We start from the raw sequence: 25,033 nt of genomic DNA on the forward strand, positions 1-25,033 counted from the left end.
TTGAATTTCTGTAGAACTTTAAAAACCTCAAATAAAAAATGAAAGAAGCGATTGCGGGTACTCCGAAAGAAGCTTTATGAGTATCGAGTTCATTTATAATATCAATATATTTTTGCAATTTTTCAAATGCTTATTTGTTTGTCCCTACGTCCCATTGAAAATTTGGCAAGAGTCATTTCGTTCTCGAGTGTTACTTAAAATCTACTTATATGCAAGATGGGGGGTTGAATTCTATTTACATTGGGCTCTCGAAGGGTTGCATCTACACGCGTACATCGATAGATACACGCTCATACATACAGCATACACACAAGTAAAGCAGCATCGCATTCACACATTAATTGCATTCATCATTACATGCGCACATACTTTACGTAGAGGCTATACAACGAGAAAAGATACATTCAAAAATTCATGGGAATGAAAACGAGCCCGTTTTACATAACTTTTTTTTTCATACACGGTTCCCGAAGTCGAATATATTTTAAGTTATTCTTGCAGGGAACAATCATCCCCCCATCCTTTTTTTCGAAGCTTAACAAAGAATAATCTTAAACTCGACATGACGTTTGGAATCGTCTATACTACGAAGCATGACATTACTAATCGACTCGTAAACCGCTGAACATTTCCTCCGTTAATTACAATACAGTACATACGTTGAACGCGGAATTGACAAGCTTTTCAGATGGATGGAGTCAACTGTCGAGCGTACAAATTATCGAGAAATTCTGCTATACCACAAGCAATTCTAAATATTATACTTAAACATCCACATATCTTCGTAAGAATAAACATTCTGTAAAAAATTTGGAATCAGTACCAATGAACCATGTATTCATGGATCCTAAGGTCCTCTTAAAAAAAAAACCGAATCTTTTTACGTTAGGAAATTCTTTAATCAAAAATTTATTGCGACAAAAAAACTTGCTATTGATATCTGCAGCATTAGTTAAAAATAATAAAAATATTAGCGGTAGTGAACATCGAGCATTTAAATGTTCCAAACTCCAGGATTAGCATCTTCTTTTAAGTAGTAAATAATATTCTTTTTATGTTTTCTTATAAATTTTGTATATCATAAGCTTTTTATATCATACTAAAGTAATTATGTTACAAGTATTTAAATCTTGAGTTTTGAATGAATAGACAAATGATTCAAGTAATAACCAATAGCACTTCCGATATGTTTGAAATTATTTAAACTTGTTTGAAGCTATTTTTTCTTCGAATATTTTCATTTTTTTTTTTCCTCCCACAAATATGCAAGAGCTTTATATATTATTTAGATACTTCTTAATGCTTTAAGGAAACAGAATTTCATCGAGATTTTGCATGTGCACAATATACATTAAAAAGTGTAGCATGTTACACGACCTTCCATCGAATTGCGCTCGAACGTGTAATGTACTTCACGTACCATATACGATATTTTACATGAACTTCTGAAAATGAACATTATAATCGTTCAAGATGTACCACGCACCTGCAGGGATTCTCTAACTTCAGACAATAGAGTCGAGACGTATGTATATACGAATATGTGTGCAAATATATTAGTGTACGTCAATCTGTGCAATGTGAAATAATATAAATTCAAAAGAATTTCGTATATTATAAAAATCATCGACCCTTGTATTGTGGACGTTACATAATATTACTCGAATAACGAATAAACCTATATAAATATATAAAAAATGCGTCAATTTTACAATTCCAACAGTTTCATTAATATATACTGTTTTTTCTAGCTCTTCCATGCCTCGATGATATAAAAATATTGATATCGATAATAATAGTAATATAATTAACATTTTATGGAGTATATACAATTGGAACCGTACCATCCACAATTGAAGGATTTGCAATATGTTCGTTCAATTGTACCCATGCATATACGCTTAACAATTCGTAAGCTACAACACAAACTATCGCTATTCATCACCAGACATCTTCGTTACATGTTTTGTATAACAATATATTAATTTAATGTAGAGCAACTAAAAAATTCCAATAATATAATGGAATAGTACTCATACAAGTAAAAATGTTTTCTTATATTTCTACATTATAACAATTTGTTCTATAATTTTTCATCACTTTATTTTAATCATTAAATTAACAAAATTTAATTAACGAAAGAGGTCTCTTTTTTCGAAAATGTTTAATAGAGAAAGAATTTTCAACTACTTCAATAAATCTTTAACTAATAAACAGTGATTGTACGTACAATCAGAAAAGTCAGTTGTAATTATTACAATTCATTATTGTTAATGTATGAATATTTATATTTTTGTTTTCAAAATAACTCATAAAAATATTCAAAAACTAACAAGACTAAGATTCCTATTTAAATAAAAAGAATAATAATTTTCTGTCTATCATTTTAATTTATTTCATAATAAATATTTCGTTGAATTAAAAATATTTTATAGGCGATAAAGTGTGATAGTAACTTAATCGTAAAATTAATATTATTGAAATTGAGTCGAGCGAGCACGTATCTTTATTATGTATAATCTGTATATTTATAAGTTTAATATAAATACTACTGTCAACAGAATGATTTATAAAAATAAATCCACTACTCCAGTCAAAATTAATTAATTTCTTTCTGGAAGACTACATCTAATAGCTTCATATAAACAAAATAAAATACAAACACCATTCAGAAAAATGTTCTATTTCGCACGTTTATTTAAAAAAAGAAATCATTACCTCCACAAAACAAGTCTTTTCTAATTATTAGAAAGACATATATTGAATTTTTTTGTGTAATTAATATGTATTAAATTTTACATTCAAAGTAGAGGAAGAAGATCTCATCCCCTAAGGTATTTTGTAAATGTTACTATCATTTAATTTTGTCATTCCATCGATAGAACCTTCATAGAATCATCTGGACTAAAAATTTTGCTTCGCGTTGTCTCTAATTTCAAAACAAAAATAATCATTATATTCATCACTATAAATTCATTGTACAAATAGAATATGTTCAACAAATAAAAATACTTGACAAAATAATCCTCCTAAACCTAGAGTACGTGTTCCTCTTTTTAATTCAATATACAAGAAAGCTGATCTTAATTCCACAGGAGATAGTGATTTAAATACATATAAAATAACGCGACTGAAACATTACAAGAGATATGATAACAGAATGAATGTATAAATAATAAAAGCTCATTTAAATTCCATTCTCCATTCTGTTATCATTTGTTCATGTATGTGTATTACATATTATATGTAAAATATCGTGTGAAATATACATTGAGAAAATATGATATACATGGAATTAAATTATTACAGAATTTCGATTCGCATCTACATCATTTCCAAATGTTGTATCGTCGTTTTACGTACACCAAAAGTTCAGTAAAACAACTTTATGTTTCAGAGAAATTACAATACGCATGTCGACGTGTATTAAAGAAAAAGTAATACATTAAATCACATAGGACAGATTGACGTATCATTTCCTGTATAGATAATCCGGTCATCGGTATATAAATAAATACAATACATATAATAGAGAGATACACAGGTTGATGGTAATCGATAGGGAAGCTGAGGGCCTGTAGAGCAGATAAAATACACGAAAGTGTTAATTAAGTACAAGAATGAGCTTGAACCTCAGCTTTCCCAAACCTACCATTCACAAAATTATCAAATAATTGGTTACGCGATTCAATCGAACGTTTAAGTAGGTCTGTTCCGGTGTAACAGTTCCTAAAAAAGCGCATGGAGAAAAATTGGCAGTGCGCAATGGGCAGTGAATCGAACTGTTATTAAATACCTATACACTGGAATAATGAATAGTATCAGGGACAGTTAAATGCTTCCTTTAAAAAATGCAATTTTTCAAACTGAGGCAGTCTTAGGTAAAGTAAAATGGCGATGTAATCCCAAGAAAAATACTGTTCATCGTTGTGTCTTGTTAAACCTTCCTTTTTTTCCCGATACGTTTAACCGCGATATTATTGACCAACTGGCGAAAAATCCTGAAACTCTAATAACCGGCGAAAATACAACCAGACATGTATAAAATTTTCCCTTCTACTGCGTTTTCTTTTTTGTCATTTTTTTTCTTTTTTTTTTTAATTCGCGTTCATTAAGAGTCTAGAAACTTCCTCGCCGGTATACAATATAAAAGATCTTTCTCGTTTTTTTGCATCTATTATGTGCTTTCTTTACGCTTAACAATATACCATAATAACTATTGTTGAATGGGCAATTAGTCGATAATTATATCTATATAGATAATAATACAACTTAATGGTAGTAAGAGCAATAATAGATATAATATAGCTCCTATAGTAGTTGTAAAATCATTATATGATCCACATAGTGGCCTTCCAGATCGTAGCAACAGTCATACATATATAAATGTAATTGTATAAAGTAAATAAAAACAGACTGAAAATGAACAAAAAATGTAATAGAAAAGAATTCTTTTTTTTTATGTACTAAATATACGCAAATAGGCCTAGAGTAGTCTGAACTGCTCTCACAACTTTTAATTGAGAAGCCAATTCTTTTTCCTTTCATTTAACATTACTTTAATTGCCTTAATTTAGTGTCGTTCCTTGCTCTCTCACGCTCTCTTTCTCTCTCCCACTCACTTTTTTCTCGCTCGTTCTCTCTTTTTTTCTGAAAAAGGGTTTTTTACCCTCAACTTATAATACATATATAGACCCTCTCTAACTAGCTCACTACAATCCGTGGAGGTGTATTTTGCGTGACCTTTGCTTTATATATTTTTTATGTATATATATATATAATATATAACATATTAATAATATATATATATCGTAATGAAGATAGTAGGCATAGCCACTCGTGCTCGGATCACAGACTACTTGCTGCCGTACTCCCTTTGTACAGACAGTCTGGTGGACACTATGGCTTTTTCTCTTATTTAACGTTCCCACACGTTATTTTTCTTCGTGTTATATATACTACGTATACACGTATAGACATTCGGCCAACAATGAAATCATTAATTTTCATTTGTTTTTTTTTTACTTTTTTTTTAATAAGTATTTTTTGCACGAATTTTGCATTTCAAATCCTTAAAACGCGTAGGCGGACCAATATTCAGTTACGTCACCGGAGATATAGTTTTTCGATCATAAGATAAATTATATCCCTTACTAACGAAGATTCCACCGATTGCATTGAGATTCCCTTCGTCGTTTTCTTATAATTTGTTACAAATATACTATATATATATGTATAGTAAAATAAATGAAATATACAATATTAATAAAAACAGATCAGGTTTAAAGGTTAGAGTTCATCATTTTCTCTTTTGTTACCATTTTGCTAACATCTGTACGTGTGTACGAGCGTATTTCGATACGGCCATGACATATAGACGTAAATACTACAGCCAGGATTAATTTATCCTGAGAAAAACTATCGCCTGACTAGCCTTAACGAAATCGCACGTATTTTTTACGGCATTGTTATTCACATGGTGTGTAGATTTGTACATATGTAACGAGGTGTATCTGATGCATGAAATGGAGGCACTAGTCAGTGTTTCTGGAGAGATTGACGGGTCCTGGGATAGCAATGAGGAGGTTGTGTCAGCAGGCACTGGTTTCCTCTCCTTCGAGTGTGCACGCGACATTCTCTAGCCTGTGGGCTAGATGTAATTTACGACAGCCCGCGTCTGTCTCCAAGGCCTCTAGGATCTATGCAATATTCCATTAATTAAATTACCAATTAACAAACTAAAAATTTTAATAAAAAGAGTTAAGCTCTGCTTTCAAGATACTTACTTGTTCATAATACTTGCTGACATAGATGTAAAGTTCTTTTAGTGCTGCGATCACATCAAACTCATTCGCATGTGACGCACTCAGCTGTTGCATGGCACTAGACATTTCTTGATCAGTGATTTGTGGCAGTCTTTGTACATCTGTGTAAAAACGACCCACTTTCTCTCGGTAATGCGGTATGTCCTTGGCAAAGAGTAACTTATTCGACGGTGAATCTTTTCCCAGCCTGTGTTCCGTCATAGAACAAGAGTCCATAAATGTTTGCGCTATCACGGAGAGGCTCGAATCAACCGTCGTGGACTTATTTATATCGAACATGAAGTCTGGATTCTTAATAAAATTCACCCAAAATCTAAGCGGCAAACTATTCGATTTCCATGCGTGCGGTACCTCCGGGTCAACGATCCCGTGTTGCTTCGCGGCATCGTCCAGGAGATCGAACAGCCATTTTACAGCACTGGGTAATGCTTCGTTCGCTGTTAGAATCGTATTCAAAAAATCATCGACGAATTTTTGAACGGTACCCTTCGTCGATAGTAATCTCGTTAAAAATATTTCAGGGATGGCTTTGTGTGTTCGTTCTGGATGATGATGCTTGCTACCGGTGAAACCCATACCTGGTGGATAGTGACTTTCTTCTATAGGCCTTACCAAATGATATAATCGTTGATTACCTCCATGACCGCTTTCTACGTCGCCGTTAGCTGTTATGATCGGCGGTGAATGTTGAGATTCGAAGTATAAACCGCTAACGGGATGATTGTACATTACAGGACTAATTAGATTGTGATTAGGTGTGGATGGAAGATGCGTGGACGAACAGTGATTCGCGTGACGATGTAAGTGATGGTGATGTGCATGGTGGTGAATGGACTGCTGCTGATGATGATAGTGCGATGGTTTACAATTGTGACACGGTGGTTTACAGGCGACGGAAAAACCATCGTTCTGTCTAGGAATCAACGACATCACTGCTGACTCTTTCACACCATAATGCGCCAACGTGTTTATCTTTTTCCATTCGCCGCTGCACTTTGACGTGAGATCCTCATCCTGGAGAGTTAAATGTCCGCCTCTACCGTGTCTCCATTCCAAATCTACGTCATGAACGGACGGCCTCAGTGAGAAAGGAGTATTCTTGTAGAGAGCATCTAGGATCTTGGACTTCACTTGATTTATAGTATCACAATCTAACACCTTGCACTGGATTTTCTCATCAAGATCATCTTGGACGACATGCAGAGTGACCACGCTGTGCTCAATCTGCTCACGGAGTAGCCTTTCTTCAGATAATGAATATCTAGCGTCGTACGTGATCACGTCCACAGGACCCTTTTCTATCTGGTGCTTTATTGCCTTGAACAATAAAAATAGAGAGGAACCTGCATAGTCTTTAAGATAATTGTACATACAAAGAGCCATCCAGTTAGTTAGCATCTTTTCTACCACAGATTCGGTCCTTCTAAGCATCAACTGAGGATGCTTCGTGTTCACTGCCTTTTCGATAAGTCTTAGTAAAAGATTCATGAGTATATCAGTCGCATACTCCATCTTACCCATTAGGACGACCATAAGTAATGATGCAACATTCACTTTATCTCTAATATTAAAGTCTTTCTGAGCCTCTAAGGTTTCGATGAACGTTAATACAAAGTATTTATTATTGATCAGTTGCTCGAACTGGATCATGGCAGCATCGTAGTTTGTACGAGACACATTACTACGTGATCTAGGATCATTTAATATAGGATGATGCGTAACACCGGGAAAAAATACTTTCATAATGTAATTCTTGTGGTCTAAAGTCGGAATACCGGACGACTCTAGATCAGCGGTTAAATCAGTCATATCAGTTTGTAGTTCAGCAAATGCTTGCTTACATTCCATCCTAACATTGCTTTCCAAAGTATCCATCTGTATCTGTATCCTTTTATATTCTCTCTCTGCTTGTGTACTCTTCCTTCTATATATTATTAACACTAAAACAAACAGAAACACAAGACCAAAAGTGCCAGCAGCTATTCCAGCAATTGCCTCCGGTGGGATCGGGTAAGATTTAATCACTTCGTAGCGCAGATAACCAATGGGGAACCTTAGGCTACGACCCACACGTACTACCACCAAGGGTAAACCATTTTCAGTTTTAATTCCAAGTTCATCCGTATCAGCTGGTTGTTGATCAGGAGGAATGCAAACCAATTGAGTTAAAGCAAGCGAAGTCACGTTACATGGCATTGTACCGACAGTGACGTTCACATCAGACTCGTCGCTGGCAAAAATCAAATTTTCCCCCTCGATAACTAGCGTATCACCTTTATATAATTTAATATTACGCGGAAAGGCAAGAAATTTCGGATCTTCCACATAAAGTAAGCGATTTCTAAGACTCTTAAAATGCTTTTCCAAATCTCGTACACTTTCCACATTGTCCATAATAAATGCTATTTTCAAGGATAATTGAGATTCCTTTAACTTTAATGATTGAGGTGGTGTGCTTTGACTATTAGCAGTAGCACGCTCGTTACGTTGAAGAGTCATGAACCGCTTAGCAACACTAGGACTTGGGCATTCCATCTGCGTCGGGTTTAATACTGTACAAACAGTCCTATTTACTGGCAGTAGTTCATTGTCAAAGTATACCTCCATTTCGGGCTTCTGGATAGTATCTAGATTGGTGCCGTGAACGGTGATCATACGACCACCGGAAGCAAAACTTGTCAGTGGCTTAATCTCCATAATAGTAGGATCATGAGTGTAGTTATAGGGATTACCAATTAAAGTGCGATTCGCACCGTCTATGCTAAGAGTCAGTCTGTCGATTCTTCTTACTCTATCAGATTTACTTGTTACACAAGTTAATCTGGTACTACTCGCTTGTGTGGCGTTAACATGACACGCTAATTCATCTAGATAGGCTGATATAGTACTACCAATATTCAAATACATTCCAGTAATGGCAAGTTGTGTACCACCACTTTGTGGACCAACCGATGGGTAAACACCAGACAATCGTATATCCTTGTAATTAAATAACACTGCGCTTTCAGTGTAACCAGCGTCATTACCAACCACTACAGAGGCAGTGTCTGTTGCTTCGTGTCTTCCTGTACGGCAAACGATGCGTACGGACACTTCATAGTCAACTAAAGTACATGGTGTGTTACCAATATGTATTTTTCCATCCACGTCGCTTTCTTTCAGCCCCAAATTACTACCTTCGATAGTGACCAACGTCCCACCTTCAATCGGTCCACTGAGAGGTTTAATCATGTCTATCCTCGGTTTCGGACACTCGGTGAATGGCGAGTGCAAGCAAGAATGCCGATACACGCAACTATTACCGCACCAAGTACATTCGAAACGCGCATCTCTGGTCACGCAAAGGGAACAATCTGCGTGTTCACGATGCGAACCCAACACTTCACACTTATAAAGGATGATAGTAGTCTTGTCCACGTGATGATTAATGTTCCAGACAACCGTTACCTCTGCTTCGTATTCACCAGTGACCGCCTCATACGAGTAAACTGTTTTATCACAAACTATAAAACGGCTGCTATCGACACGGGCTTGTACTTTTAAATTAGCACCCTCGATCGAGACGATGCATTGGAAACCACTGTGTCCTACTTGAGGATGCGGTAAATTCTCAACCTCGAGCACTATCTCTTTGGGTACACTGTTAGGTAACATCAATGGTTCCTGGCGTTGAACGAACTTTGGACAGTATTGTGCTCCGTGCGCGGCTAAATTTGCTTGATTCTGTGAACAGAAAGTTATCTTTTTAGAACAATACTAAATTTTATTTAAACATTAATACACTTACGTTTTCTCCCGAAATGATACCCTGACAGCTTGTGTTATGTGTACATTTATTATCATATACACACCAACTACAGGCCCATTGAGATTTTACACACTCTGTACACACGGTATGCCTAGAGCAATCGAAGAAAGCGAAATTTCGTGAGACAAAATCTTTATTTGTTTCACTAGAGCGCACAGATAAAGGTACCAGAACATGATCGGCTCCGTCTGGTATATTCGGTCTTTCAAGTACGGGTGGTGTAGGACAAGACAATCCAAATCCGGTCATTAGTGCATCTATAGGTTCTGCGTTACCAAAAACACATTTGTAATTTGCGCCTGCTGGTAATTCGGGTAAAGTTCTGATTGTTAAGTGAACCGTGGTCATTTGATTGATAGGCATACGATCTGGAAGAACTTGCTCGAAATCAATGCATTGTTGTCCTGTACCTAAAGATAACCATCGTGGACTACTATGACTTGCTTTTTGACAATCTCCTCTAACTGTGCATCTAGAAATATACATTAATATTATTAAACAAGAGAAATAATGAAAAAGAAAGTTAGATATTTACCTTTTTTCTAATGAACACCATCCACAATAAGGATCTTTCGCGTCTAGACAACTGCTACAATTAGTATAACTACTGCAATGTTCGACTTGCACCTTAGAAATTTTAGAAGTCGATAAAACGTAAATATGTTCTCCATCTGGCGAAATCAAAGTATCGGGCATCAATCTGTTTCCTTTATCAATTACAATATTTTCGTAGACGAATGCTTCGTTTCCAGAAAGTAAAACTTTTTTCAGAGAACCCTCGTTAGTACCCAAGAATGCAACGGTATGACTTTCTGTATTAGCTATTGTTACAGAGGTAATGAATTCGTCAGGAAAATGTAAAATTGCTTGTCCCACAATCGGTGACATTCCGGAGATTTTCAAACCCACTTCACAGAAGTGCAAAATGTTACCTGCTGTCTGGATAAAAAAATAAAGACATGACTCAATAAAAATATGCAATATTTTCAAATAGTAATATTTCGGTTCTTTAAATTTTATACTTACTCCTGCCGCAGGACATTTTCCATCTTGTATAGGACCACTGACATATCCCATGTTTCTATATTTAGTACTACCATTGAGACACATATGGATATTTTCAGTAAATCTTGTTTCAATTTCTTGCAAACTGTACACGCAAAGTGCTGACCGAGACAGCGGTTCGTTCGTGATTCCTCTACTTGGCGAAAATACGGAGACAAAAATGGGATCACCAACGGAAATACCCAATTGCATGGCTATATCACTACCGGCTGGTGCCACTTTCGCGTCTTGCACTAAATTATAAGATTGCGATTTCCCATCTCCCAAATTAACGGTACACTGTAGCGTCACTTCTGTATAACTATCATAATTTGGGTCATTGATACAGCTTCGAGCCAATCTAGAGATGTAACCCTTTTCCTCTTCTTCAGGAAGATGAGACTGCTTTTGTACCAATACAAAATATGCATAGTTGTTGGCATTGAACCCATACACATATTTAACCAGGAAATGGTCTCGATATTTCACGTCGATGTATACGATCGACTGTTTATTGAACGTATATTCCGCGAATTCTAAATTGTGGAGATTTCTGCTAGAAATAGCAGGCACGTCATGCCTGTAATCTCCTCTATTAGTGAATGTAGTACCAACATAAAGTATATTCGTTTGTCCCCAAGCATTGTATTTTTCGGGCCCAATAAAAGCGTATGTAGAAGAGCTTTCATCGTTTGCTGCTACACTATGGGGAATGAATTCCGGCTTAATAGATATGTTTGACATTTTGTACTTTTCACAAGCACCTTGAAGAAGGGAACCGCATGCAATCAGTGTTTGTGATTCAAGATCAGCGATTAATAGTTTGTTTACATTATCCATTAAAGATGTAGTTATGTCTCTGGAAGGACAGCCTGTTGCATGGCACTGAGGATTATCCAATCTTGGTCCTGAAAACAATAATGAATAACAATAATTTTTTTAATAATGTTTCCATAATACAAATACATATATATCTTTTATAAAATATACAATTCTCATAAAAAGAATGAATAGCTAACCTGTGGAAACATATTCCTCCAGTCTGAGATTAGAATCTAACTGTAAAAGTCTGTTGATGGCACCTGCATATAATCTTCCTGTTGCAGGATCTATAGTAAGGTGATTAAATCGAAGGGCACCTTCCCTCGTTGTATTTGGATCTAGAGGATAAAATCCATATCTTTGACCATCTCCCATAGGAAACTGTGTTACAATGTGTAACGATCTATTTTCTTGCACAGGTGGAGCAGTACTAGCAGGTGTATCTATGGCTGCAGTTACCAGTACCAGCAGGAACCAGGTAGCAACAGACATGGATGAAAAGGATAATCGATAAAATGGTAGTAGCAGTTTAGGAAATAACACAGTAGGCGAAATGGGAAATGAAACAAATCCCAAGAATCTCATGATGTGTAGGCAATAGTTGACAAAGCACATGCGCACACGCTATGCGTGTGCGTTTGTGCATGTACAAGTCTAGGGTAGGAAGCTTAGAAAATATAATAAGGGTATTTGTCCCACTGGTAGAAGGCCAGTATCAATATAGTACTACCAATTACACATGTATCCAGGCACCGACATGATGCACATTGCCTGGCACCTCTGGAACATTTCAAAACCACAATTACAATTAGTTATTTATTCTTAAAAAAATTTCACATATCTATAAATTTTTCACCAATATCTACCAATTAACCAAACAAAAAATTGTTCATAAAATAACATTGACTATATATTAAATTTTAAGAAAAAGTCTAATTTACATGAAAAAAATTAAATAATTTTAGCATAATAAAACATTATAAGAGACAAAACAAAAATGTCAAAGACACATCAGGATATATCATTAAGATATTTCGAACATTCATATTTTGTCAGGTTTACGTTACTTATCTAAATACACGAAAATCCACGATCAAGCCATATAATGATTAATTATAATAATCGAGAAGTGAATTGTCAAAATGTAAATAATGTATCACTGACCGATTTCGGTACTAAAACATTTCGACGACGATGTCAGGCTAGGGCAGATGGCTCCTCCACACTTTTTGAGTAACACCGTTGCACGCACCGCCCTTCATTAGTGCGAGCAGCATAGCTGCACTTGACAGTTAAGGCCAGTGTCTTTGCACAAAGGCAAGGATATTCTACTCCTTGTCAATAATCGTCTAACAAAACACAAACGTACTAAATTACTCAATACTCAATAATAAAATATTTTAGAAACTCATAAACATTCCCGGGAACACTCATAAAACACGAGAATATCCACGGGTAATTACTGAAAAAGAAAAAGGAATTACCTCCAGCATGAAAAAAGCTCGCAGCTCCGATTCGCTCGATCTGATATAATCATCAGTCAGCTCGTGTTAACTTTCCTTCTTTTTCCCTTGATTCACGAAAATTTCATATATACAACGAATTAAAATAAAAGGAAACAAGTTCGATTTATCACGTAGAGTCAACCCTTTTCATGAAAAAGCCAAAGTGTATAACACGACTACACGATGGAATGTTCGTACGCCAGAGTCGCTACGACACATCGCGGATATGCACTCACTATGTCCTTGATACAGGTCTCTGATATAGTATCTGAACGATGAAACAACGAAACGCACGGTTTAGACTTAATGGAACTCCTTATTATCTCTTGTAGTAACGCGTAAAGAGTATAAATACCGTTTCGTTAGTTGATAATAACACTAAACAGGGAATCGGAATGAGCCGCCATTAAAATTCGACCGACAGCGACAGGCTGCACGAGTTTAGAGCAAGTTGGGGGCCGTGGCTACGGCATGCGCCGCCGCTTGTTCATTATCTTTCTCTCTCTGTTCCTCTCGTCAAGCTTTTCCCACGGTTCAGTGTCTCTCCTTGACTAGTTCTATCACTCTCTTCTTCCCAACTTTCCTTTTCTTTCTTACGGTTGTGTGTGGGATACTCTATCGGACTTACAGATGCCGCGTCCTCCCGTGGCTGAAACCCTGTACTGTTTACTTTAATGCTAAAAGCTGGTAAAACTAGTGATATGCTTTCAAACCATCAACCTAGCGATGAACATTCGAATCTCAATCTTGAAACGATTCCAAGCTTTACGAGACTATGGAAATACGAATCATTTTTAACATCATCAAAACTCTTAAAAGTCTTTCACTACATCCAACTTTTATCTTGAACCTTTAAAGATTTCGGCACGTCTTGAAAGTCTTCACAGGTTTAAACATTAATTACTACTGTTATATTACACTATACACCACTTATAATTCATAAGACGAAAATAAAAAATAACAAAATCACGTTGCAAACTTCGTTTTTTAAAAAATCGGGTTCGAAAACATGAATTTGCCTAATTCTAATTAGACAGGAGAAGACAAGGAGATAATGCTATATGCGGAAATAAGTTGAAAATGTAGAATAAAGTACTTCTTAAGGCCTCGTTTTTAAGACAATCAAATTCGAAAATTTGCCAACACTCTCAATATATACATAAAGATAAATAACGTAAATGAACGTGTTTATGGCTTTCATTAAAAATTTATGTCCATATACCGTTTAGACAAAAAAGTATTTATATATTAAAACTGTTCGTAAAATATCAAATACTTACCAAGCCCTTAAAATTTACTAAAATTCTCAAAACTTTCAAACCTACTTTTCCAAACATTCAAGGTTTTCAAAATTTCTAAGCTCTAAAGAGATTCGAAACAATTCGAAGTGTTTCAAATCCCACAACTACATGGACTTATGAATCAGTTCAAATATGTACATATTTAATAAAATTCAAATTACTTCAAACATAATTCGATATTTAAAGTATTTAAAAGTCTTGATGAATCTTGAACCCTTAAAGCTTCGATAATTTTGGGGAGTTTTAATGGATCCTGAACGTTCTGATAAATCTTAAAATTGATAAGTATTCAACGTCTTATATCTTGTATTATATTTTACCTTCAGTGACTTGTATGTATAATATATTAACAAGATAGTATCTTATAAAAGATCTATAATTATTATGATTATTATGTAAGATATTAATGGTCTCATTAATATATAATAGCTATAGTCACCGAACACTTAAGACATTATATTAAATTTTCAGTAAGTTTTGAAACCTTGAAATCTAAATCATTCAATATTTATAGAAACTTGCAAGATTCAAGATTTATACAATAGTTCAAATGTTTTAATTATCAAATCATATTCGAAGTAATTAGTACTGAAAAACTTCGGATCGTTTTGAAATTGAGATTAATTACTATATTCCCATTGTACTAGCTCAAGAAGGCGTCCAATTTAAGACGAACCGATAGTGTTTACTAGGCAACATACGTAAAGAACGAGAAGAACAAGGTGCTTACAATGGAATTTGACTTATAACTTTATTGGGTGGGTATAGCACTTCTCGTATTTTCTCTCTTTTCTTCCCATAGCTTTTGATGACACCCAATTTTCCATTATGCCTTGTAGCGAAAATCTTCGATGTAAGATGTTTTTACGCATTTTTTTGTTTTTGTTTTTAATCTCCTTACTGCACAAATAAAAACCCTTTGTAGAATATCTCTTCATAAGTCGACTGGTTTAAGTAGTCAAGTCTAAAGTGACTCATGTGTCACAATTTATTATTGTAAATATGTTATTTACACATATAACTAAGCTTCAAACAGCTTAATAACGCTTTTCTTATTTTTCTTTTCGCATTTATGGAGAGGGTTTGGACTTTTTGGCTGTGGTATTTCTTCATTTTACATGTAACAAATACAATAGATAACTAATATAGCAGGTCATAATTAAGAACATGATAATCGACGTATAACGTAACTATATAAGATTGGATTCATCCTATCTGTCCCTCTGAACGCATGTATCGACCATTTTCTTAAACTCGTTATACAATATATATGTAAAGCTGTGTATATCTGTATTTTGTGTCTGTATGTGTCTCTCTAATATTTACTTAAATGTTAACTTCTTACAGACCGATTACATCTTTGAAAGGAAAAATCTCTATACTTCTATATAAGCCAAACTTAGTATATACCTAAATAGACACTTTTAATATCATAGATGTTTTCTTAGATACAAATACACACTTTTTTTAGTCTCATATGTTTTATGTACGACAAGTAACTTGTCAATTACAAAGAAGGCTTCCTCAAACACCATATAAAAATTATAAAACAGAAAGTACGTTTAAAATTTACCACCTAACAAGTTATTATACATGAGTTTATAAGAGTCGGTGCTATGGCCAGCCTCCTTAGGCCTTTTATATACGACAACGTCAAAATTAAAATCTAGGCTAAACTGTCTCACCTCCTGGCATACAGGTGGATTTTTTCTTTTTTTTTTTTTTTTATTTCTATTCGGAACTGTGTGTTTCACTCAGATTTAAGCAGCGTCGAACTACATTGTGTAAAATGTTTTTGATATTTATACTCCTGCTGGTCCGCTTAAAGTCTTTCAGCGATATTCTTTGTCTAGTATTCAAGTTTTATAATTATTCAACAAGTCCATGAATATCCAGCCTCGTTCTTAATACCGCTCATCCGTAAACTAGAATTTAAAAACTAGTTACGGATAAACTGAGTTATTACAAATACAAAAAAGGATCGTGATCTACATTGTTTCATATCATGCGACTTCTTATATGTATATTTAATGTGCCAATATGTAAGAGCGCGTTCAAAGCGCTACGATTTATTTAGGTAAATTACGTATCTGCTTGCAAGGGTGTACTGTATTATGCATTAATAACCTTTTCACTGACGCAAAAATGTTGATAGTAATAGTTTTAGTATTAGTGGTAATTTTATCTGTGGTAATAGTACTGATGCTGGTGATAATGGTGGGATATTGTATCGTAGACGACGAGTGAAACCACCTATCCCAATGAGGGGAAATCATTTTCATCATCTACTTTAGGAGCATTTTGACGTCCTCGAGGCGACCTCTGTTCAGATTGTGAAGCCTAGAAGTAAGAAATATATATAATTTGCATTACATCTACACACACTAAGTCTCAATCGAAAACGAATACAAATACATACAGGACCACGTGAGTCTCCATCTCTAGGAGCTCCACGATTACCAAATCCACGACCATTTGCACGTTCTCCACGACCTCGTCCTCGACCACGTCCACCAGAACCACGTCGAGAATCACTGAATTGTATATCAATACCTAATACGCGTTTTTGCCTTCCAACACGTTGCGGATATTCCGCAGCAGCATCATATTCTTCTTCTTCTTCTTCCTCTTCATCAGCTCCCTCCTTCTTCCTTTCCAATGCATACATTTTCTTCCAGCGAGTCAAATCTTCACCTTCTCCAGCTTTACGTAAATTATACTGAGGCTTCACTCTGTTATTACGTAAAGCTTTCCATTCATCCAAAGTCAATTCGCGCGACTCTTCCTCGGCAGGCTTTTCTTCCACCGTGTCCGCAGTTACCTCTCCTTCTTTTGTTTCTGTGGTCGTTTGATTGGCATCTCCATCAGGTTTGTCATTAGCCCAATCGTGATTTTTTTGGTTCAAAGTTTCTCTGAAAATAGAATAAGGAACAAAAACAATTAAAACTTGAATTTTTGTTAAATCAATTTTGTTAGAATCAATATTTACTCAATCTCATCATTGTGGGTACCCCAGTTATGGCTACCTGCACCATCTTTTTTATCTACTGGTTTAACTCCACTGCTTAAACGTGTAAACAATGTTAAATACTTATCAGGGTATAATTCAACAATAATAAATGAAAAATTATGTATACGTTTTATCGGAACCAGATTGACGATCGAATTCACGTTTTCCACGATAATCATATCCTCCACGGCCGCGTGGTCCACCACGTCCACGCACCATTCCGCGCATTCCTCCACGACCTCTACGCTCTCCATATTCTCCACGTTGATTATCATTAGAGTTTCGGAACTCTCGAGTTTCACGTCCCTCACTGAAGAATTAAAAAAGAAGAGATTACAAAAAGAAATAAAAATATTGTCAACACTTCTTTTTTTTTCTATATTTGTATACTAACCCAGGAGGTCCTCGTCTTAGTTCTCCCTGACCACGAGGCGTTCTTTCACCATCCTCACGATTACGCCTATTGTTACGTTCTTCCCTACTTTCTCCAGAAAATTTGACATTACGATCTCCACCACCAGGTCTTGATTGCGGTGGCTTTTTATCGCCAACTATATAAAAAAAGTCAATGTTAATAAGTAAAATGAAATTGTTACAAGTAGTAAATTTATTAAAAATTAGTAATTTATATATATACTTCATATATCTACATAATAGCCTAATATAAAACGGAAGTACAGCAAAATTTATATTTGTAAATAATGCATATTTACAATTACTAATGATTTAGAATATATAAAAATTTTTATATTATCAAAGTAATTTCTCATAATATTAATTTTATATTTTGTCATATAAGCCTCTTGCTACATGCCAAACCAAACGACTCTAACTTTTGTCCATTTTTCAATTTTATTATGTAAGTAAATAATTAATGTTTAATTCTTTGAAAAAGAATAATTTGTTTGCATAAGTTCATTTATTATGAAGGGATAGTATAAATAATGATAAATTTTAAAAAATAATATTTATAGAATATATATAATTAGTTTTCTCATTTATGGAATTGATCAATGTAGCTTCTGGATGACTTACACAATCAAAGCAAAAGCACATACATATACATGTTAATATAATTTTAATATAGTATATCGATTATTTGCAGCAAAAATAATAAGAGCCTTATATAAATCATCAAACAATAAAATATAATACAATCTTCAATCACCTAACGCATAAATCATTTTTCATTAAATTATATTAATATCCTGCACATACTTAACGATTGTGTAAAAATTTCGAGATAAATCACAGCAGCTTATCGTAATTATTTGTTAAATGACACGTGGGGTCACCATTGGTAAATTCTATTTTTACGATGCGAGAACCTCACACTATGCGGTATAAAAAATTCTCAAAAAGTTACAAAAAATATGAACATTGGTACAATAAAATCCATACAAATTGTTCGAACTTAAAGAATAGCATTGATTGAAAGAATTAATAGGAAGAAATGATTAGCGACAGAACGACAAAATCGTTAAGTGTGCGGCAAAATATCAAAAGCACATGGACCCACGAGGGACTAGGAGCGACGGCCATAATACCGCGCACGAGGCAAGAACGCAATGAAAAATGACTAACCTTGATCTTTCTTCAAATCTTGGACTTTAGATGGTTGTTGCTGGGAATCCTTGATCACACGATTTTTTTGAGTTTTATTACCGATTCCCTTCTGCGCGTCCGGCTGCTTACTCTTATTCTCCTTCTCCGAAAGCTTCTCCTTTTTCCTAGCTTCCTTCTTTAGTTCCTCTTCTCGGAGCTTTTCGTGCGGATCTTCGTCATCACCCAACGCTAACGAGAACTTGTTGGTAACGGCAATGCTGTACATATTTTCCATGATGTTTCTTATCCTCTATTCGTCGAGGATCACGCGAAAATTTCACGGCTACTCTTGAGCCCTTGTGTAACAGAGACATCCAATATTTCAATATGGCTGAGTCGGAGAATAGTTCACCACGAGGTCTGTGCTCAGGGAGGGACCGCATAATTGTCTTGCACCCAGCGCGCCATCCCCCCACCAATATTATTTATATCGCCAATTTTATATCGTTTCAGGCAGTAAATCACCCTCTAAAATTAAATTTTTAATTTTAATCCTGTCGTATTGTCAAAATAACTAATATTCATCGATAAAGTAAGATAGTTTTTCGTACTGCCGTTCTCAAAGAAACCGGCATTATTTCCATGAATTACTTAACGCCAACTGAATAGATTTTCTTATCTTTTATACTACTTTATCTTATTGTCGTACAATAATATTTATACACGCTATTTTTGGTCGTATATCATATTTCATAGCGTTTAAATAAAAATATCAATCAGTTGTATTAATGATGTTCGATACCTGATGGCTACGATTTATTTAATAATTGAAAATCTCGTATGACTGCATATTATGCAATGATATTGTTTAAAAGTTTCTCTCGAAGATCGTTTCCTCGGAGTTATTTTTCATCCGCCGAATTACACCTTTTATGTTACCTGATTAAATTTTTTATTATTTATATACTTAACATATACATACATATTTACGTTATATGAGAATCTATTATCTCTCTACGATGTAAAAATAAACGTACTTTATTATATCTGAGGGTATGTACCTTTTTGCAATTTGCTAATCAAATGAAATATGTATATAAACATAATTATAAATACATATAGTAAATATAAAGTATATATAATGTTATTATCATTTATATTTTGTCCTCTTTTTATTTAAAACATATAAAATATGAATGTAATTGATAGTAGAATTTCAACCTTAATTTAGGTGAAACATTATTATTTTGAGTAGAAAATTTATTAAATCTGGAAAAACGTTAAATAAAAGAGCACGATATTAAAACTATAGGTATATAAATCAATAGTAAGATATTTTACGATTTTCTACATGTAAGGTGTAAAATGCTATCAATAATAATAAGTGTGTATTTATTCTAACAACATATAATATGTTTTTTTCAATTTATATTTCATATATAAGTACATTATAAAGTATAAACCATTTATGAAATCCTTATGCCGCATTTTTATGTAAAATAGAAGTTGTGAACATGAAAATGTCTTAAAATCAAAGTTTCTTCAATTCAAAATACAATATTAATATATAATAATATTTTACAAGTGAAAAAATTGTTTTCAATAATATTTTACCATACATAAAAATATATGTACACGTGTTCAACAAATCTTCATATAAGCAATATGTAACTATTATTTTATAACAATAAGTTTCAAATGTACAGATGTTTAATTACAATAATATTCTTTACACACCGCCTACAATATTATAATTTTTTTTTCATTTGTTAAATTAACGTAAAATACTTTGTAAGATACATATTACATATTTTCTATTTCTGAAAACACTTATAATTTATCTATTTTTAAAAATATTTAGTACTCAAATATATAATTCAAGTATATGTAAAAAATAACAATGAATAATTTACCATAATTAACCAATCCCTTATACAAGTAACAATAATAGGCTAACTTTGTATTACGCGTTTCTTCCTTCGCCACGCCTCTGATTGGTCGGCGCGTTGCTCGGAAAAGAATGCGCGCGCACGAGAATGAAGCCGCGTGTAGAAAACAGTCGGTAAGACGATGCCAACAATACAAGACGTAGTAGAAATTGCTATCCTGTTTCCCGAGCTAATCGTCAGTTTAGAAAAAGAAATTTAATTGTCTAATCGATTATAAATTAACTTTATCTTATTATTGTAAACCCGACTCATACCTACTTATATACATATACACAAGTCGAACCGGGTACATACTACGTTTTGGCGGTTCACTAGTTGCACGCGGTATACGAAAGGGTGGCAGAAAGAAAGAGAGAGAAAGAGAGTAGGTGGTTGTACTAACACGAACTTTTTAAGGTGGCGGGCAAGAGTGAAGTGAAAAACGTGAAATGGAATTGCACACGCCGAAGCGTGAGACGCGTCTATTGACAGAAGCGTTGCCGTGCAGTCCGCCAATGTGTGATAGCATGCTTTATCCGTGGAACTGGAGCGACGAGGCGAGAAATGTGAATCTTAGTCCGGGTAGCTCGTGCTCGTCGCCGGAATACAGGGAGCATAGTGTGGTGGCCACGCGAAACGGGCCTCGGTCACGTTCAGGAGGCTCTGAAAGTCATCGTCGTGGTCGACCAAGAGCCGATGCCCTTTCCAATCTTATGATGCAAGGAAGTACTTCACCGAGCAGTATAAAATGTACTTATTGTAGCCGTGTATTCCCTAGAGAAAAAAGCCTCCAAGCACATTTGCGTACTCACACAGGTATCCATTATTTATTATTTTTAACGTTAATCCGATCGTTTTTCCATGTTTTATAGAGAATAGAAGCGATTTCGATGGAAGTTTCTGTGAAAAAAAGTTATCACACGGCCCGTTAATAGATTGTACAGCCATATGATTTTAACGGTTTGGCCGACTCTATGCGGTCACGCGTCCCGCCAATCGCCATCATACGTACTTTAAATAATTAAATGACTTATTTGTAGAAACAGCCTCGCGTGAATGAATCGATTTCGCTGAATATGAGATTTTTGTAGTATTTCTTGCATCGAACAATAAAAATTTTATTTATAACAGAGGGGAAAAAATATTTTTTTATAAATTTCGAAATATTCTTTGTTTGGAGGAAAGAAAAATGATCTGTGGCTTTCCTACCTAAATTGCTTTACTGCATGGAAAGTTATATAAATTCTTTCTTTATTCGTTTATTTAATTTATTTATTTTATAATAATAATTCGTTAGCGAGCATATGTATTTCTTTTAGAAAGTTTAATTTGCACTTTTTCAATCAATCTATTTATTAATCATTATTTATAAATTGTCATTAAAAAAGACCTTAATATTTTATGTATTAAAAATTTAATTTAGTGATTTTTTTTATGTACCAACACATTTGTACATATTTTTTTATTTTCGAGAGTGAATTTTTGTTACAAATAATATTAATTATTTTAGGGGAACGTCCATATCCATGTGATTATCCTGGATGTACAAAAGCCTTTACGCAATCAGGGCAATTAAAGACCCACCAACGGCTGCACACAGGAGAAAAACCTTTTTTATGTACAGAACCAGGCTGTGAAATGAGATTTACGCATGCCAATAGGCATTGCCCAGATCATCCATATGCTACTCTCACACGATCTGATGATTTTGTATTAAAACCAGTATCGGAGAATACTGAATTACCTCATGATGTTACTAGATGGCTAGAACGTTATAAAATGTCCAGGGAAAGGGAGGATAGAACACCTACAGGAAAGAATGAACGTAAGAAAAAGACGTGGAAGAGTAGCTCAGAGAATCACAAAAGGGTTAAGTCTAGAAAAGGTCTGATGATGGATGCAACAGGAGAGCAAGAAAATCTAGATTGCAAGCAATCGAATCAAAGATTGTATTGTGGAGAGAGTCAAGACAGTCAAGAAGAAAGTCAAGATGAAGATCCAGCAGTATTACAAACATCTGAAGATGAAGAAATATCAACAAAGTTAGCAAATACTCCCTTAAGAAGACCATTAGATAGATTGCAGCCAAAGAAAAGATGGTTACGCGAAGCTTGTTTAGAACAGCAACTAGCCAAACCTTTAAATTGGGACACTAAACCTATCAATGTACCTATAACTACTTCGTTTAAAATTAATGGTAACCAAATGCAGTGGAGCTCACCTGTTGATAATTCATCTGCCTTGTTAGATAATTCATGTTTAAATGCATGTAAAGAAATTGAACTTGCAAAGTCAGAAGTAGATTCTCCTTATACATCTACACAAATACCTTGGGATGGAGCTACTGAAAATGAATCTCTAGAACCATCTGTAAAAGAAGAACCAAAATATGTATTTGAAACATCAAATACATTATCTCAAAACATTTGGAATTCTTCACAGCATCATATGAACAATTTTTCGAATAACACGAACCAAATGAAAACCAATATTAACCACTCTGTTTCTAAGTTTGAACCTTCCAAAAGTCCGAATCATACGTATTGGAACAATAATTTAAGAAACGAAACGACTGAATCTCCAATAAATCAGACTAACCTGAAAATTCGGGATTTTGCTCAAAAAGATATTTCCAAACAAAATACGTTTATGAATTCTCATATTAGCGAAAATGTGACGAGACCAACTGTGTTAATGTTGGCTGGAAGTTTCAATAATAATAACAACAACAATAACAATAACAATAATAAAGATACAATTTCAAAAGTACCACCAATTGAATCTGAAACGGGATTAAAAGTAGTTGTTCTTAAACAGGAGGATAATATTATCAAGTTACCAATTCCAGAAGATAGCCAGAAATGGCTAGGAGCTTTAGCTTTGATGGAATTAGCTAAAAATCAAGAAGAGACAGGGAGAGGTGTGAGTTTTAAACAGAACAGAAATGAATTCTCTGAGTTGAATTATACCCATTTATAGACTGTGATTATTGGCTATTATAGTTTCATATTATTTTTGTATGGCAGAAAAAAATAAAAATGTATTTATTGCCATAATGTAGCATTTTTGAACATGTTAATAAGAAATTCTAATCTGTCTTTCTTGTTACACAGTGAAGTAGCATCTTTTACAATTTTCTTTTGATATTTTTCTAATTACATTATAATGTTACAGTTTATGTTGGCCATTTATTTGCATTTTACTGTAAAACTATATGTTATGACTTTGCCATTATTAATATTCCAAATAATTAAAATATTTGAGGTTTTTCTCTTTCTGTTTTTCCCGTTTTCTTTAAAAAAATAAATTAATGTATACAAAAAATATATTATGTTAGTAACTTTGTTAAGATTTAAATGTGTATTCACATGAAATTTAAAAATTTGCAACATATCTTTATTTGGAGGAAATAAAGCCATAAGAGTTTTTTTTTATAAAGGTACTCATTATCAGTTTCATGTATCTGTATACACTGTTATAAAAGTAAACACTTTTTGCAAATGATTTTCCCACAACATATGCAAGCAATGAGAGTATATTACTGTAACATTAAATTATATAAAAATATTCTTTCTTTTGAAACTTTTGTTGCTCCAATGAAAGAAACAAAATTGTTATATTTTGCGAAAAGTTAAACATTATACTGTGCATATACAATGTAACTTATAAATTTTATCTGTGTTTTGTGATTATGTAGTGACATGAATATATTCTTATATACTTTTGATTTCGAACGTATATGAAACACAATATAAAAAGATTCGTAAATGAAAAAATTCATTAACTTAATCATTCACCCGATTTGACAAAAATTTCAAGTATTATTTTCTTTTCATTGATTATACTTGCATATTCGTTCTAAACAATTTATGTAATAACTGTTAACTTTGCCGCTATTTGATCGTTTTTATTCATACTTTATATCAATTAGTAAACAGTAATTCATGTGAATAGTCTTCAATTTTTGACTTATTATTTTATAAAATTATAAAATGTTACGTTTTCCTTTTAGGTAATAATGCAACAATTTATTTATTATTATCGGCCATACCATATAACGATACAAAAATTTGTGTGATACTTAGAATATTAAAAAAATTTACAGAGGAAAATTTTTTGTCGAAAATATTGGATGAAGTTTGTAAAGTATTTAATTGGAATAAATATAATTATTATTTATAAGATGTTATAAAGGAAAAGTAATGGGTAGTGATAAGGTAAACAAATCTTTCATTTGTAATATCA

The 25,033-nt window shown here is 33.9% G+C and overlaps 3 protein-coding genes across 3 annotated transcripts; 1 reads left to right on the top strand and 2 right to left on the bottom strand.

Moving 5' to 3' along the window:
- Positions 1–5,003: 5,003 nt before the first annotated feature.
- Plexb (plexin B) lies at positions 5,004–13,853 on the bottom strand. The gene is made up of 8 exons (XM_072015818.1): positions 12,984–13,853; positions 12,664–12,848; positions 11,697–12,279; positions 10,660–11,585; positions 10,169–10,572; positions 9,613–10,105; positions 5,787–9,548; positions 5,004–5,699 (listed from the first exon to the last, which is right to left on the bottom strand). Exons 3-8 carry the CDS (start codon positions 12,112–12,114, stop codon positions 5,592–5,594), a joined length of 6,111 nt encoding a protein of 2,036 aa, XP_071871919.1. The 5' UTR covers positions 12,115–12,279; positions 12,664–12,848; positions 12,984–13,853; the 3' UTR covers positions 5,004–5,591.
- A 1,401-nt stretch (positions 13,854–15,254) lies between these two features.
- On the bottom strand, positions 15,255–19,282 carry LOC139993905 (uncharacterized). The gene is made up of 6 exons (XM_072016069.1): positions 18,900–19,282; positions 17,710–17,866; positions 17,443–17,625; positions 17,295–17,366; positions 16,725–17,217; positions 15,255–16,645 (listed from the first exon to the last, which is right to left on the bottom strand). Exons 1-6 carry the CDS (start codon positions 19,153–19,155, stop codon positions 16,559–16,561), a joined length of 1,248 nt encoding a protein of 415 aa, XP_071872170.1. The 5' UTR covers positions 19,156–19,282; the 3' UTR covers positions 15,255–16,558.
- Positions 19,283–20,896: 1,614 nt separating this feature from the next.
- On the top strand, positions 20,897–25,013 carry LOC139993403 (uncharacterized). The gene is made up of 3 exons (XM_072015099.1): positions 20,897–21,604; positions 22,299–23,710; positions 24,801–25,013. Exons 1-3 carry the CDS (start codon positions 21,238–21,240, stop codon positions 24,864–24,866), a joined length of 1,845 nt encoding a protein of 614 aa, XP_071871200.1. The 5' UTR covers positions 20,897–21,237; the 3' UTR covers positions 24,867–25,013.
- Positions 25,014–25,033: the final 20 nt, after the last annotated feature.

Source organism: Bombus fervidus, chromosome 13 (assembly GCF_041682495.2).
Source record: "Bombus fervidus isolate BK054 chromosome 13, iyBomFerv1, whole genome shotgun sequence".
NCBI classification, from domain to species: domain Eukaryota; kingdom Metazoa; phylum Arthropoda; class Insecta; order Hymenoptera; family Apidae; genus Bombus; species Bombus fervidus.